Source organism: Papaver somniferum, chromosome 7, assembly GCF_003573695.1.
Source record: "Papaver somniferum cultivar HN1 chromosome 7, ASM357369v1, whole genome shotgun sequence".
In the NCBI taxonomy this organism is placed as follows: Eukaryota; Viridiplantae; Streptophyta; class Magnoliopsida; order Ranunculales; family Papaveraceae; genus Papaver; species Papaver somniferum.
In genome coordinates, this window is record NC_039364.1 from 177,659,547 (window position 1) to 177,672,089 (window position 12,543).

At 31.5% G+C, this 12,543-nt stretch overlaps 1 protein-coding gene across 1 annotated transcript; it reads left to right on the forward strand.

Annotated features, from left to right (window-relative positions):
- Positions 1–671: 671 nt before the first annotated feature.
- Positions 672–5,927, forward strand: LOC113295587. Its single transcript, XM_026543918.1, has 6 exons — positions 672–1,294; positions 1,364–2,165; positions 2,295–2,426; positions 2,511–3,447; positions 3,534–4,673; positions 5,818–5,927. Exons 1-6 carry the CDS (start codon positions 672–674, stop codon positions 5,925–5,927), a joined length of 3,744 nt encoding a protein of 1,247 aa, XP_026399703.1.
- The last annotated feature ends 6,616 nt before the right edge of the window (positions 5,928–12,543 follow it).

The window sequence follows — 12,543 nt, forward strand, 5'->3', positions numbered from 1 at the left end:
AGAAGCTAGGCGAAAGAAAAAGGGAAAGACAGCTCCGTCTATTCCTTTTGTGCCTGAAAAGATTACTCACGTTGGTGAAGGTACTTCAAATAATGTGGCTGATAATGTTTTGTGCATCAGTGACACTGTTGAGTTGGAACAACAGTTTCAGGATAGTTTAGCTCAATCTGAAGTTGTTTTGCGTATGGCATCTGCTGAGGTTGAAAAACACAAGCAAGCCATTCTTACGCATTCAATATTAGCTAGTAAAGTTAGGTCGTTGAGTACCTCAAGCTTGAATGCTAAGGAAGGGGGAATGTTGAATTGGCAAGAACTAAAGTTCCTCCTCCTGCTAGGATTGATATTACATCCTCGTCAACACCTTTGTGTAATGCGCTTGAAGAATCTTCAGAATTTGTCTCTAACAACAAGTTTAACATCCTAAGTGACAAGGCTGGCAATGATGTTTTGGTTTTCGGTAAACTTGGTGAGCTTACAAAATTAGCTAAGAGGCAGCAGGTTATAAATATGCAAAACAAATTGAATGCTTTAACTGATCAGGATCAGGATTCCTTGTCAGACTCGGATGAGACATTGGGTATTCGTGCTCGTAAGGAATCAGTTCCTAAATCCTCCTCAAACTCGGTTAAGCAATTGAAGCTAAATAATAAACTCCAACCCAGAGTTTAATTATGCGGGTTCTTTTTTGGAATATCAATGGTGTTGCCCGTACAACAACACATTCTAAGCTTAGGGAGCTGATTAGAGATTTCCATCCAGAAGTTTTTGGTCTTGCTGAACCAAAAGTGGCGTGCTCAACAAATTTTGGGAGGAGGCTAATTTCTGAAGGTTATTCTTCGTTTATTATTAATAATTCTGCTAATTCTGGTATTGCAAATCTTTGGGTTTGTTATAAGGATGGGCTTCATGTTTCTGTATTTAATTCTAGTAAAAAAGCTATTACAATTGCGGTTGATGGTGTGTATATCTCTTTTGTCCATGCTAGCTACATTCAAACTACTAGGCGCATGCTTTGGCGGCAATTAGTTATGCAAGATTCAATTACACCTTGGATGGTCATAGGTGATTTTAATTGTATTTTGCGTTTGAATGAGAAGAAAGGTGGCTTGGAAATAAGATCGTCTATTATTGATGATTTCAGTGATTGGATGGATGACAATAATCTTTTTGAATCGGATTCCTTGGGAAGCAAATTCACTTGGTGTAATAGGGAATCTGGTACTAGGCGTATTATTAGTAAGTTGGATCGTGCAATTATTAATGCGGCTTGGCTTGCTAAATTTGAGAATTGGCGGTGTAAATATCTTCCTAGGGAAGTTTCCGACCATTCTACTCTTCTTGGTTATCCTTTTTTTGTTCCTAGGCCTTGTCGGGCTCCTTTTCGTGTTCAAAAGATGTGGTTTTTACATGGGGATTTTCTTCGGATGGTCAATGAGAATTGGACTTTGTCTGTTCATGGTTCTCCTGATTTTATTTTCCCTTATAAATTGAAGCGGCTGAAGATTGCAATGAAGGATTGGAATCTGAGGATTTTTGGTAATGTGAATTCTCGTTTGAAGCAAGACCAACTTCGTTTTGAGACAAAAGCTCTTATTTCAGATGAGGATCCTAGTAATACTGCTAAACTAAATGTAATGAAGGATGCTATGAAAACTTTAGGTGATACTCGTTTGCAACAGTTAACTATGCTCAAGCAAAAGTCTAGGAACAAATGGTTGGTGGAGGGTTCAAGTAATTCCAGTTTCTTTCATAATAGTATTAGAATTAGAAAAAGTTTTAATACTATTTCGGAACTTGTTGATATGAATGGGACTTGTTTGACAAATTATGAGAAGCTTCGTAATCATGTAGTTCAGTTCTATGAAGATAAGTTCAATGGCCAAGATCCGGTGATAGAAGGGGATTTATTTGATTTTGAGCATGCTTCAATTTCTGTTGAGGAGAGCAACGCCATGGATATGATTCCTTCCCCGGAAGAAATTAAGCAAGCTGTTTTTGATCTGAGTGCGGATAGTGCCCCAGGGCCGGATGGTTTCTCTGGTTGTTTCTATCGTCATTGTTGGGATATTATTCATGATTATTTAACCAAGGCCATTATTCATTGTTGGAATGCGGGTAGTATTCCAAATGGTGTTAATTCATATTTTATCATCTTGCTGGCTAAGGTAAGGGGTGCTAATACTCATCGAAATTTCAGACCAATTGGTCTTAGTAATTTTTTCTTCAAAATTTTTACTAAGATCCTAGCTACTAGACTTGGTACAGTTTTGGATAAGCTTGTGTCTGAAGAACAGGTTGCCTTCATGAAAGGGAGAAATATTCATGAGAATATTAGCTTGGCGTCGGAGATGGTTAATGAGTTGCATTATAAATGCAAGGATGGCAACATTGGCCTTAAACTTGATATTTCTCAAGCTTTTGACACGGTAAATTGGGCTTTTGTGATTGAAGTTTTCCGTAAGTATGGTTTTTCTGAAAATTGGTGTGCTTGGATTTTTAATATCTTGCAGTCTACTAGAATTTCTGTCATTTTGAATGGTAGTCCGGAGGGTTACTTCAAAATTAACAGAGGTTTGCGTCAAGGTGATCCCCTCTCCCCTTTGATTTTTGTCTTGATTGAGGATGTTCTTAGCAGAAATATTACGAAGCTTTTTCGTGATAAAAAGATGACGCCCATGGTAACTAGAGATGGTATTTCTCCTACTCACCTTTTCTTTGCTGATGACATAATGATTTTTTGTAAAGGTAACTCCAAAAGTATTCATAATCTTGTAGAATTGTTGGGAAGATATCAACGTGTTTCAGGTCAGACTGTTTGTCGTCAAAAGAGTAAGATTTATTATGGTGGTGGTTCTTCGAGTTGGTGTAATTATATTGCATCTTATTTGGGGATGAGGGTAGCTACTTTTCCGGACCGCTATTTGGGTGTTAAAATTATGCCAGGTATTGTTCGATATCTCCATATTAGCAATGTGGTTGAAAAGATTAGAAATCAGCTTGCTGGTTGGAGAGGGAGGTTATTATCTTTTCATGATCGCATTGTTCTTGTTAAATCAGTTATTGCCAGTTATTACATTCATAATATGGCTATTTATAAGTGTCCTCGTAAGTTTATTCTTCAATGTGAGAGGGCTATCCGTAACTTTATTTGGTCTGGTGATTCGAACATTAATCGTGTAGTGGTAGTGGCTTTTGATAAAATTTGTTGCCCTTTTGAGGAGGGGGGTCTCGGACTAACTCGTATGGCCACTATGAACAAAGCTCTTATTATTAAACTTTGGTGGAAGATTCGTAATTCTACAAAGAAGTGGGCTCTTTTCCTGAAGGCAAAATTATTTGATCGTAAGGGTTGTATTAAGCATTCGGGGGTTAAATCTTCTATTTTGCCTGGTTTAAGGAGTGTGTATAATTGTGTGGAAAAGGATACTAAGGTCTTAATTGGTGATGGTAGAGATACTTCTCTTATTATGACATTTGGTTTGATAAGACTAGTATTGCTGAAGTGCTAAATGATTATTCTCTCGATGCAACAGCTAGAGTTAGTGATATTTTAAAGGATGGCCTTTGGGATATTCCTGAAATTCACTTGCAATACTTGATTGCTGCTGGTCTAGAGTTGAATAGGATGCCAATTCCTATGGGTGGATCTGATGTTAGGGTATGGATGCTGGAGTTGAAGGGTGAGTTCAGCGTTAAGTCTGCAACTGAGTTGCTTCGGCAGAAGTATGCTCGGTTAGAAGGTATGCAACTTTTATGGAGAAAAGAAGTTCATCCTGTTCTTGCTACTCGGAACTGGAAATTCTTACGTGGAGCATGTGCTACGTATGACCTTATCAGGCGCAGGTTCAAGATCTTGCTTGCTAACAAATGCTGTCTGTGTGGTGTTCAAGAGGAAACTCTTACTCATGTGTTATATGACTGTTGCTTTGCTACAAGGGCCTGGAATTGGCTAGTTGATGTGTTCAAGTTACAACCTAATGCTAACCTTATTGTTTCTTTTAAAGCAGCAAAAGGAAGGAGTCATATTGTCCGTGATCTGTGGCTTATTTCCAACCTTGTTGTTAGGTCGGAGCTATGGCAGTTGCGGAACAAGGCTGTTTTCGAGGATAAGAAGCCTAATTGGAGTATCTTTCATAAGCGCGTTCTGAAGTTGATACAAGATTATTCAATTCGGCTCAAGGGTCATATGAACAATAGTGATGATGATGTTGTTCTTCTGAACTATTTTAGAGTGCAACACCATAGTGTGAAGTGGCATCATCCTGTGGCTTGTTTTTGGTTACCGCCTGAGGCTAATGAATTACAAATTTGTTGTGATGGAGCGGCGAGAGGAAACCCAGGCGTTGCGGGTGCAGGTGTAGTAGCTAGGGATGAGCATTGTTTAGTTCTTGGTGCTATGAGTATTGGGCTAGGAGTCAAGACGAACTATTTAGCGGAATTGTATGGCATTATTGTTGGTTTGGAGTGGGCTATGCAATGGGGTTTTTCTCGTATTTGTATACGGTCTGATTCTATGGGAGTTGTTGAAGCTTTCAAGAATAATTCCATTCCATGGTTTGCAAGGAATAGATGGATTCTGATCTGTAGACACTATACGTCTATACGTTTCATTCACACTTTTAGGGAGGTGAATTTTTCAGCTGATGCAATGGAAAAGCGGGGTTGTTTATTGAGTAATGAAGTGGGAGTTCACTACAATGGGAAACCACCTTTCTTAATTTCTGTTGAACATCCTAATGTTGATTATTTTCGGTTCAAATAGTTTCAAGTTTTTGGGGTTGCTGTAACCTTTTTTCTTGTAAACTATTTCTTGTAAATTTTGTTATCTATTAATACAAATTTTTGACTTATAAAAAAAAAACTATACTAGAACCACCTCTATATGATCCTATAATTTTCTGCTAAAGATGAGTTTATCTAATTTACAATTTAGTTTCAGAAATCAATTTTAGACTTATAACGAAGTGTGTAGACTTTTTTGAGTTAACGTATATAAAATTCGACATTTTTATGAACTCTTTCTTTTTGTGTTGGTTTTGTCTTTCTATTTGATTCAAGATAGATGAAATTTGTTAGGATTTGGATTAGTTCTTCTTGGTCTTTCATCCTTCTTCTATTGTGAAATTTTCCTTATTTCGTATTTTCTTAAATCAATGTACATAGAAATGCAATTTTTACTAGACGTAATGCCTTAGAACATATTATTTGTGATTACAATACATTTTTCAAACTTTTTATGTTAAATATGAGTTTATCTAGTTTACAATTTAGTGTCAGAAATCAATTTTCGATTTATAACGAAGTGTGTAGACTTTTTTGAGGTAGCATATATAAAATTCAACATTTTTATGAACTCATTCTTTTTGTGTTGGCTTTGTCTTTCTATTTGATTCAAGATAGATGAAATTTGTTAGGATTTGGATTAGTTCTGCATGGTCTTTCATCCTTCTTCTATTGTGAAATTTGACTTCCTTCATATTTACTTGAATCAACATACATAGAAATGCAATTTTTACTCGACGTACTGCCTTAGAACATATTAATTGTGATTACAATACATTTTTTGGAATGGATAATATTTTGACTAAGGAGGAACTAGAGGAGGAAAGTACTATTCAGATTGAAGAAGTACGTGCTAATTTCATTAGAGATCCGGCCTTTAGACATGACTATTTCAAGGAAAAAAGGATCAAATGGATAGAATGTCAACAAAGAAGAAAGCTCAATCTCCTATTAAACTTGTTCTGGGTGGTAATTATGCTTCAGATGAAAATGAAGAGGATTATGACTATGATAAAACTTATGATGATTATGAAGATGAATACAAGGAGCTTTCTGGAGGCTATGATTTGACTGAAATAATTGCTGGTCTCATTCCTAAGAAGAAGAAGTTTAGAGTTGGAAATAAGGGGAGAAAACAATTATAACTTTTCTAGTTTTCTTCTCAATGATATTTTTTACTTTTTAGAAGCTTATTTTATGAGTTTTTAGAGTTTTTTTGCCCCTTTGGTTTATGGGGGTGGGGAGGCCTAGTGCCTCCCATTTTGTAATTCTTGTAATTACATTTTTTTGCTTTAATAAACCATTTTGACCTAGCAAAAAAAAAGATTACAATACATTTTTCAAACTTTTTCTTTTAAAGATGAGTTTATCTAGTTTACGATTTAGTCTCATATATTAATTTCCGACTTATAACGAAGGTTGTAGACTTTTTTCAGTTAACGTTTATAAAATTCAAAATATTTATGAACTCTTTCTTTTTGTGTTGGCTTTGTCTTTATAATTGATTCAAGATAGATGAAATTTGTTAGTATTTGGATTAGTTCTGCATGGTCTTTAATCTTTCTTCTATTGTGAAATTTTACTTCCTTCATATTTTCTTGAATCAACGTACATAGAAATGCAATTTTTCTAGGGGTATTGCCTTAGAACATACTAATTGTAATTACAATAAATTTTTCAAACTTTTTGTGTTAAAGATGAGTTTATCTAGTTTACAATTTAGTCTCAGAAATCAGAAATCAATTCCGACTTATAACGAAGTGTGTAGACTTTTTTGAGTTAACGTATATAAAATTCAACATTTTTATGAAATCTTTCTTTTTATTTTGGTTTTGTATTTCTATTTGATTCAAGATAGATGAAATTTTTTAGGATTTGGATTAGTTCTTCTTGGTCTTTCATCCTTCTTCTATTGTGAAATTTTCCTAATTTCATATTTTCTTGAATCAACGTACATAGAAATGCAATTTTTACTAGAAGTAATGCCTTAGAACATATTATTTGTGATTACAATACATTTTTCAAACTCTTTATGTTAAAGATGAGTTTATCTAGTTTACAATTTAGTCTCAGAAACCAATTTCAGACTTATAACGAAGTGTGTAGACTTTTTTGAGTTAACGTACATAAAATTCAACATTTTCATGAACTCTTTTTTTTTGCGAAGGCTTTGTCTTTCTATTTGATTCAAGATAGATGAAATTTGTAAGGATTTGGATTAGTTTTGCTTGCTCTTTCGTCCTTCTTCTATTGTGAAATTTGACTTCCTTCATATATTCTTGAATTAACATACATAGAAATGCAATTTTTACTACACGTACTTCCTTAGAACATATTAATTGTTTATAATACATTTTTTAAACTTTTTCTGTTAAAGATGAGTTTATCTAGTTTACAATTTAGTCTCAGAAATCAACTTCCGACTTATAACGAAGCGTGTAGACTTTTTTGAGTTAACGTATAAAAAATCAACATTTTTATGAACTCTTTATTTTTGTATTGGCTTTGTCTTTCAAGTTGATTAAAATAGATGAAATTTGTTAGAATTTGGATTAGTTATGGCTGGTCTTTCATTCTTCTTCTATTGTGAAATTTGACTTCCTTCATATTTTCTTGAATCAACGTACATAGAAATGCAATTTTTACTAGACGTAATGCCTTAAAACATATTATTTGTGATTACAATACATTTTTCAAACTTTTTCTGTTAAAAATGAGTTTATCTAGTTTACAATTTAGTCTCAGAAATCAATTTCGGACTTATAACGAAGTGTCTAGACTTTTTTGAGTTAACGTATATAAAATTCAACATTTTTATGAATTCTTTCTTTTGTATTGGCTTTATCTTTCAATTTGATTAAAGATAGATGAAATTTGTTAGGATTTGGATTAGTTCTGCATGTCTTTCATCCTTCTTCTATTGTGAAAATTGACTTCCTTCATATTTACTTGAAACAACATACATAGAAATGCAATTTTTACTCGACGTACTGCCTTAGAACATATTAATTGTGATTACAATACATTTTTCAAACTTTTTTTGTTAAATATGAGTTTATCTAGTTTACCATTTAGTCTCAGAAATCAATTTCGGACTTATGACGAAGTGTGTAGACTTTTTTGAATTAACGAATATAAAATTCAACATTTTTATGAACTATTTATTTTTCTGTGATGGTTTTGTCTTTCTGTTTGATTCAAGATAGATGAAATTTGTTAGGATTTGGATTAGTTCTTCTTTGTCTTTCATCCTTCTTCTATTGTGAAATTTTCCTAATTTCGTATTTTTTTGAATCAAGGTACATAAAAATGCAATTTTTACTAGAGGTATTTCCTTAGAACATATTATTTGTGATTACAATACATTTTTCAAACTTTTTACGTTAAAGATGAGTTTATCTAGTTTACAATTTAGACTCAGAAATCAATTTCCGACTTATAACGAAGTGTGTAGACTTTTTTGATTTTTTTTTTGCTAAAAAATAAAATTGAGTTTGAAGAAGAACAACAACTGCACATGGCACACACAGTCAAAGAACCGCCACAGCAGCCCACAACGACGCAACACTACAGCTCCTGTACGTGTTGATCGTAAAAAATTGATAAAAAATTCGGTGTGTAGACTTTTTTGAGTTAACGTATATAAACTTCAACATTTTTATGAACTCTTTCTTTCTGTGTTGGCTTTTCCTTTCTATTTGATTCAAGATAGATGAAATTTGTTAGAATTTGGATTAGTTTATCTTGCTCTTTCGTCCTTCTTCTATTGTGAAATTTGACTACCTTCAAATATTCTTGAATCAACATACATAGAAATGCAATTTTTACTAGATGTACTGCTTTAGAACATATTAACTGTGATTACAATACATTTTCAAACTTTTTCTGTTAAAGATGAGTTTATCTAGTTTCCAATTTAGTCTTAGAAATCAACTTCCGACTTATAACGAAGTTTGTAGACTTTTTTGAGTTACGTATAAAAAATAAACATTTTTATGAACTCTTTATGTTTGTATTGGCTTTGTATTTCAATTTGATTCAATTAAATGGAACTTGTTAAAATTTGGATTAGTTATGGCTGGTCTGTCATTCTTCTTCTATTGTGAAATTTGACTTCCTTCATATTTTCTTGAATCAACGTACATAGAAATGCAATTTTTACTAGACTTATTGGCTTAGAACATATTATTTGTGATTACAATACATTTTTCAAACTTTTTCCAGTTAAAGATGAGTTTATCTAGTTTACAATTTTGTCTCAGAAATCAATTTCGGACTTATAACGAAGTGTGTAAACTTTTTTGAGTTAACGTATATAAAATTCAACATTTTTATGAACTCTTTCTTTTTCTGTGATGGTTTTGTCTTTATATTTGATTCAAGATAGATGAAATTTGTTAGGATTCATATTAGTTCTTCTTGGTCTTTCATCCTTCTTTTATTGTGAAATTTTCTTAATTTCGTATTTTCTTGAATCAACGTACATAAAAATGCAATTTTTACTAGAGGTATTTCCTTATAACATATTATTTGTGATTACAATACATTTTTCAAAATTTTTATGTTAATGATGAGTTTATCTATTTTAAAATTTAGTCTCAGAAATTAATTTCCGACTTATAACGAAGTGTGTAGACTTTTTTGAGTTAACGTATATAAAATTCAACATTTTTATGTACTCTTTCTTTTTGTGTTGGCTTTGTCTTTCTATTTGATTCAAGATAGATGAATTTTTTTAGGATTTGGATTAGTTCTGCATGGTCTTTCATCCTTCTTCTATTGTGAAATTTGCCTTCCTTCATATTTTCTTGAATCAACGTACACATTAATTGAATTTTTACTAGACGTATTGCCTTAGAACTTATTAATTGTAATCACAATACATTTTTCAAACTTTTTCTATTAAAGATGAGTTTATCAAGTTTACTATTTAGTCTAAGAAATCAATTTCCGACTTATAACGAAGTGTGTAGACTTTTTTGAGTTAACGTATATAAAATTCAACATTTTTATGAACTCTTTCTTTTTGTGTTGGCTTTGCCTTTCTATTTGATTCAAGATAGATGAAATTTGTTAGGATTTGGATTAGTTTTGCTTGCTCTTTCGTCCTTCTTATATTGTGATATTTGACTTCCTTCATATATTCTTGAATCAACGTACATAGAAATGCAATTTTTACTAGACGTACTGCTTTAGAACATATTAATTGTGATTACAATACATTTTTCAAAAATTTTCTGTTAAACATGAGTTTATCTAGTTTACAATTTAGTCTCAAGAATCAACTTCCGACTTATAACGAAGTGTGTAGACTTTTTTGAGTTAACGTATAAAAAATCAACATTTTTATGAACTCTTTATTTTTGTATTGGCTTTGTCTTTCAATTTGATTCAAATAAATGAAATTTTTTAAAATTTTGATTAGTTATGGATGGTCTGTCATTCTTCTTCTATTGTGAAATTTTACTTCCTTCATATTTTCTTGAATCAACGTACATAGAAATGCAATTTTTACTAGACGTAGTGCCTTAGAACATATTATTTATGATTACAATACATTTTTCAAACTTTTTCTGTTAAATATGATATCTAGTTTACAATTTAGTCTCAGAAATCAATTTCGGACTTATAACGAAGTGTGTAGACTTTTTTGAGTTAACGTATATAAAATTCAACATTTTTATGAACTCTTTCTTTTTCTGTGATGGTTTTGTCTTTCTATTTGATTCAAGATAGATGAAATTTGTTAGGATTCAGATTAGTTCTTCTTGGTCTTTCATCCTTCTTTTATTGTGAAATTTTCCTAATTTCGTATTTTCTTGAATCAACGTATATAGAAATGCAATTTTTACTAGAGGTATTTCCTTATAACATATTATTTGTGATTACAATACATTTTTTCAAACTTTTTATGTTAATGATGAGTTTATCTAGTTTAAAATTTAGTCTCAGAAATCAATTTCCGACTTATAACGAAGTGTGTAGACTTTTTTGAGTTAACGTATATAAAATTCAACATTTTATGAACTCTTTCTTTTTGTGTTGGCTTTGTCTTTCTATTTGATTCAAGATAGATGAATTTTTTTAGGATTTGGATTAGTTCTGCATGGTCTTTCATCCTTCTTCTATTGTGAAATTTTCCTTCCTTCATATTTTCTTGAATCAACGTACACATAAATTGAAGTTTTACTAGACGTATTGCCTTAGAACATATTAATTGTAATCACAATACATTTGTCAAACTTTTTCTATTAAAGATGAGTTTATCTAGTTTACTATTTAGTCTAAGAAATCAATTTCCGACTTATAACGAAGTGTGTAGACTTTTTTGAGTTAACGTATATAAAATTCAACATTTTTATGAACTCTTTCTTTTTGTGTTGGCTTTGCCTTTCTATTTGATACAAGATAGATGAAATTTGTTAGGATTTGGATTAGTTTTGCTTGCTCTTTCGTCCTTCTTATATTGTGAAATTTGACTTCCTTCATATATTCTTGAATCAACGTAGATAGAAATGCAATTTTTACTAGACGTACTGCTTTAGAACATATTAATTGTGATTACAATACATTTTTCAAACTTTTTCTGTTAAACATGAGTTTATCTAGTTTACAATTTAGTCTCAAGAATCAACTTCCGACTTATAACGAAGTGTGTAGACTTTTTTAAGTTAACGTATAAAAAATCAACATTTTTATGAACTCTTTATTTTTGTATTGGCTTTGTCTTTCAATTTGATTCAAATAAATGAAATTTTTTAAAATTTGGATTTGTTATGGATGGTCTGTCATTCTTCTTCTATTGTGAAATTTGACTTCCTTCATATTTTCTTGAATCAACGTACATAGAAATGCAATTTTTACTAGACGTAGTGCCTTAGAACATATTATTCATGATTACAATACATTTTTCAAACTTTTTCTGTTAAATATGAGTTTATCTAGTTTACAATTTAGTCTCAGAAATCAATTTCGGACTTATAACGAAGTGTGTAGACTTTTTTGAGTTAACGTATATAAAATTCAACATTTTTATGAACTCTTTCTTTTTCTGTGATGGTTTTGTCTTTCTATTTGATTCAAGACAGATGAAATTTGTTAGGATTCAGATTAGTTCTTCTTGGTCTTTCATCCTTCTTTTATTGTGAAATTTTCCTAATTTCGTATTTTCTTGAATCAACGTACATAGAAATGCAATTTTTACTAGAGGTATTTCCTTATAACATATTATTTGTGATTACAATACATTTTTCAAACTTTTTATGTTAATTATGAGTTTATCTAGTTTAAAATTTAGTCTCAGAAATCAATTTCCGACTTATAACGAAGTGTGTAGACTTTTTTGAGTTAACGTATATAAAATTCAACATTTTTATGAACTCTTTCTTTTTGTGTTGGCTTTGTCTTTCTATTTGATTCAAGATAGATGAATTTTTTTAGGATTTGGATTAGTTCTGCATGGTCTTTCATCCTTCTTCTATTGTGAAATTTGCCTTCCTTCATATTTTCTTGAATCAACATACACATAAATTGAATTTTTACTAGACGTATTGCCTTAGAACATATTAATTGTAATCAAAATACATTTGTCAAACTTTTTCTATTACAGATGAGTTTATCTAGTTTACTATTTAGTCTAAGAAATCAATTTCCGACTTATAACGAAGTGTGTAGACTTTTTTGAGTTAACGTATATAAAATTCAACATTTTTATGAACTCTTTCTTTTTGTGTTGGCTTTGCCTTTCTATTTGATACAAGA

Coding starts and splice junctions, on each gene's coding strand:
- LOC113295587 (XM_026543918.1), top strand. CDS start 672: ATGCGGGTTCTTTTTTGGAATATCAATGGTGTTGCCCGTACAACAACA. Junction 2,166..2,294: donor TTATCATCTTGCTGGCTAAG/GTAAGGGGTGCT, acceptor TCTGAAGAACAG/GTTGCCTTCATGAAAGGGAG. Junction 2,427..2,510: donor TTTCTCAAGCTTTTGACACG/GTAAATTGGGCT, acceptor AATATCTTGCAG/TCTACTAGAATTTCTGTCAT.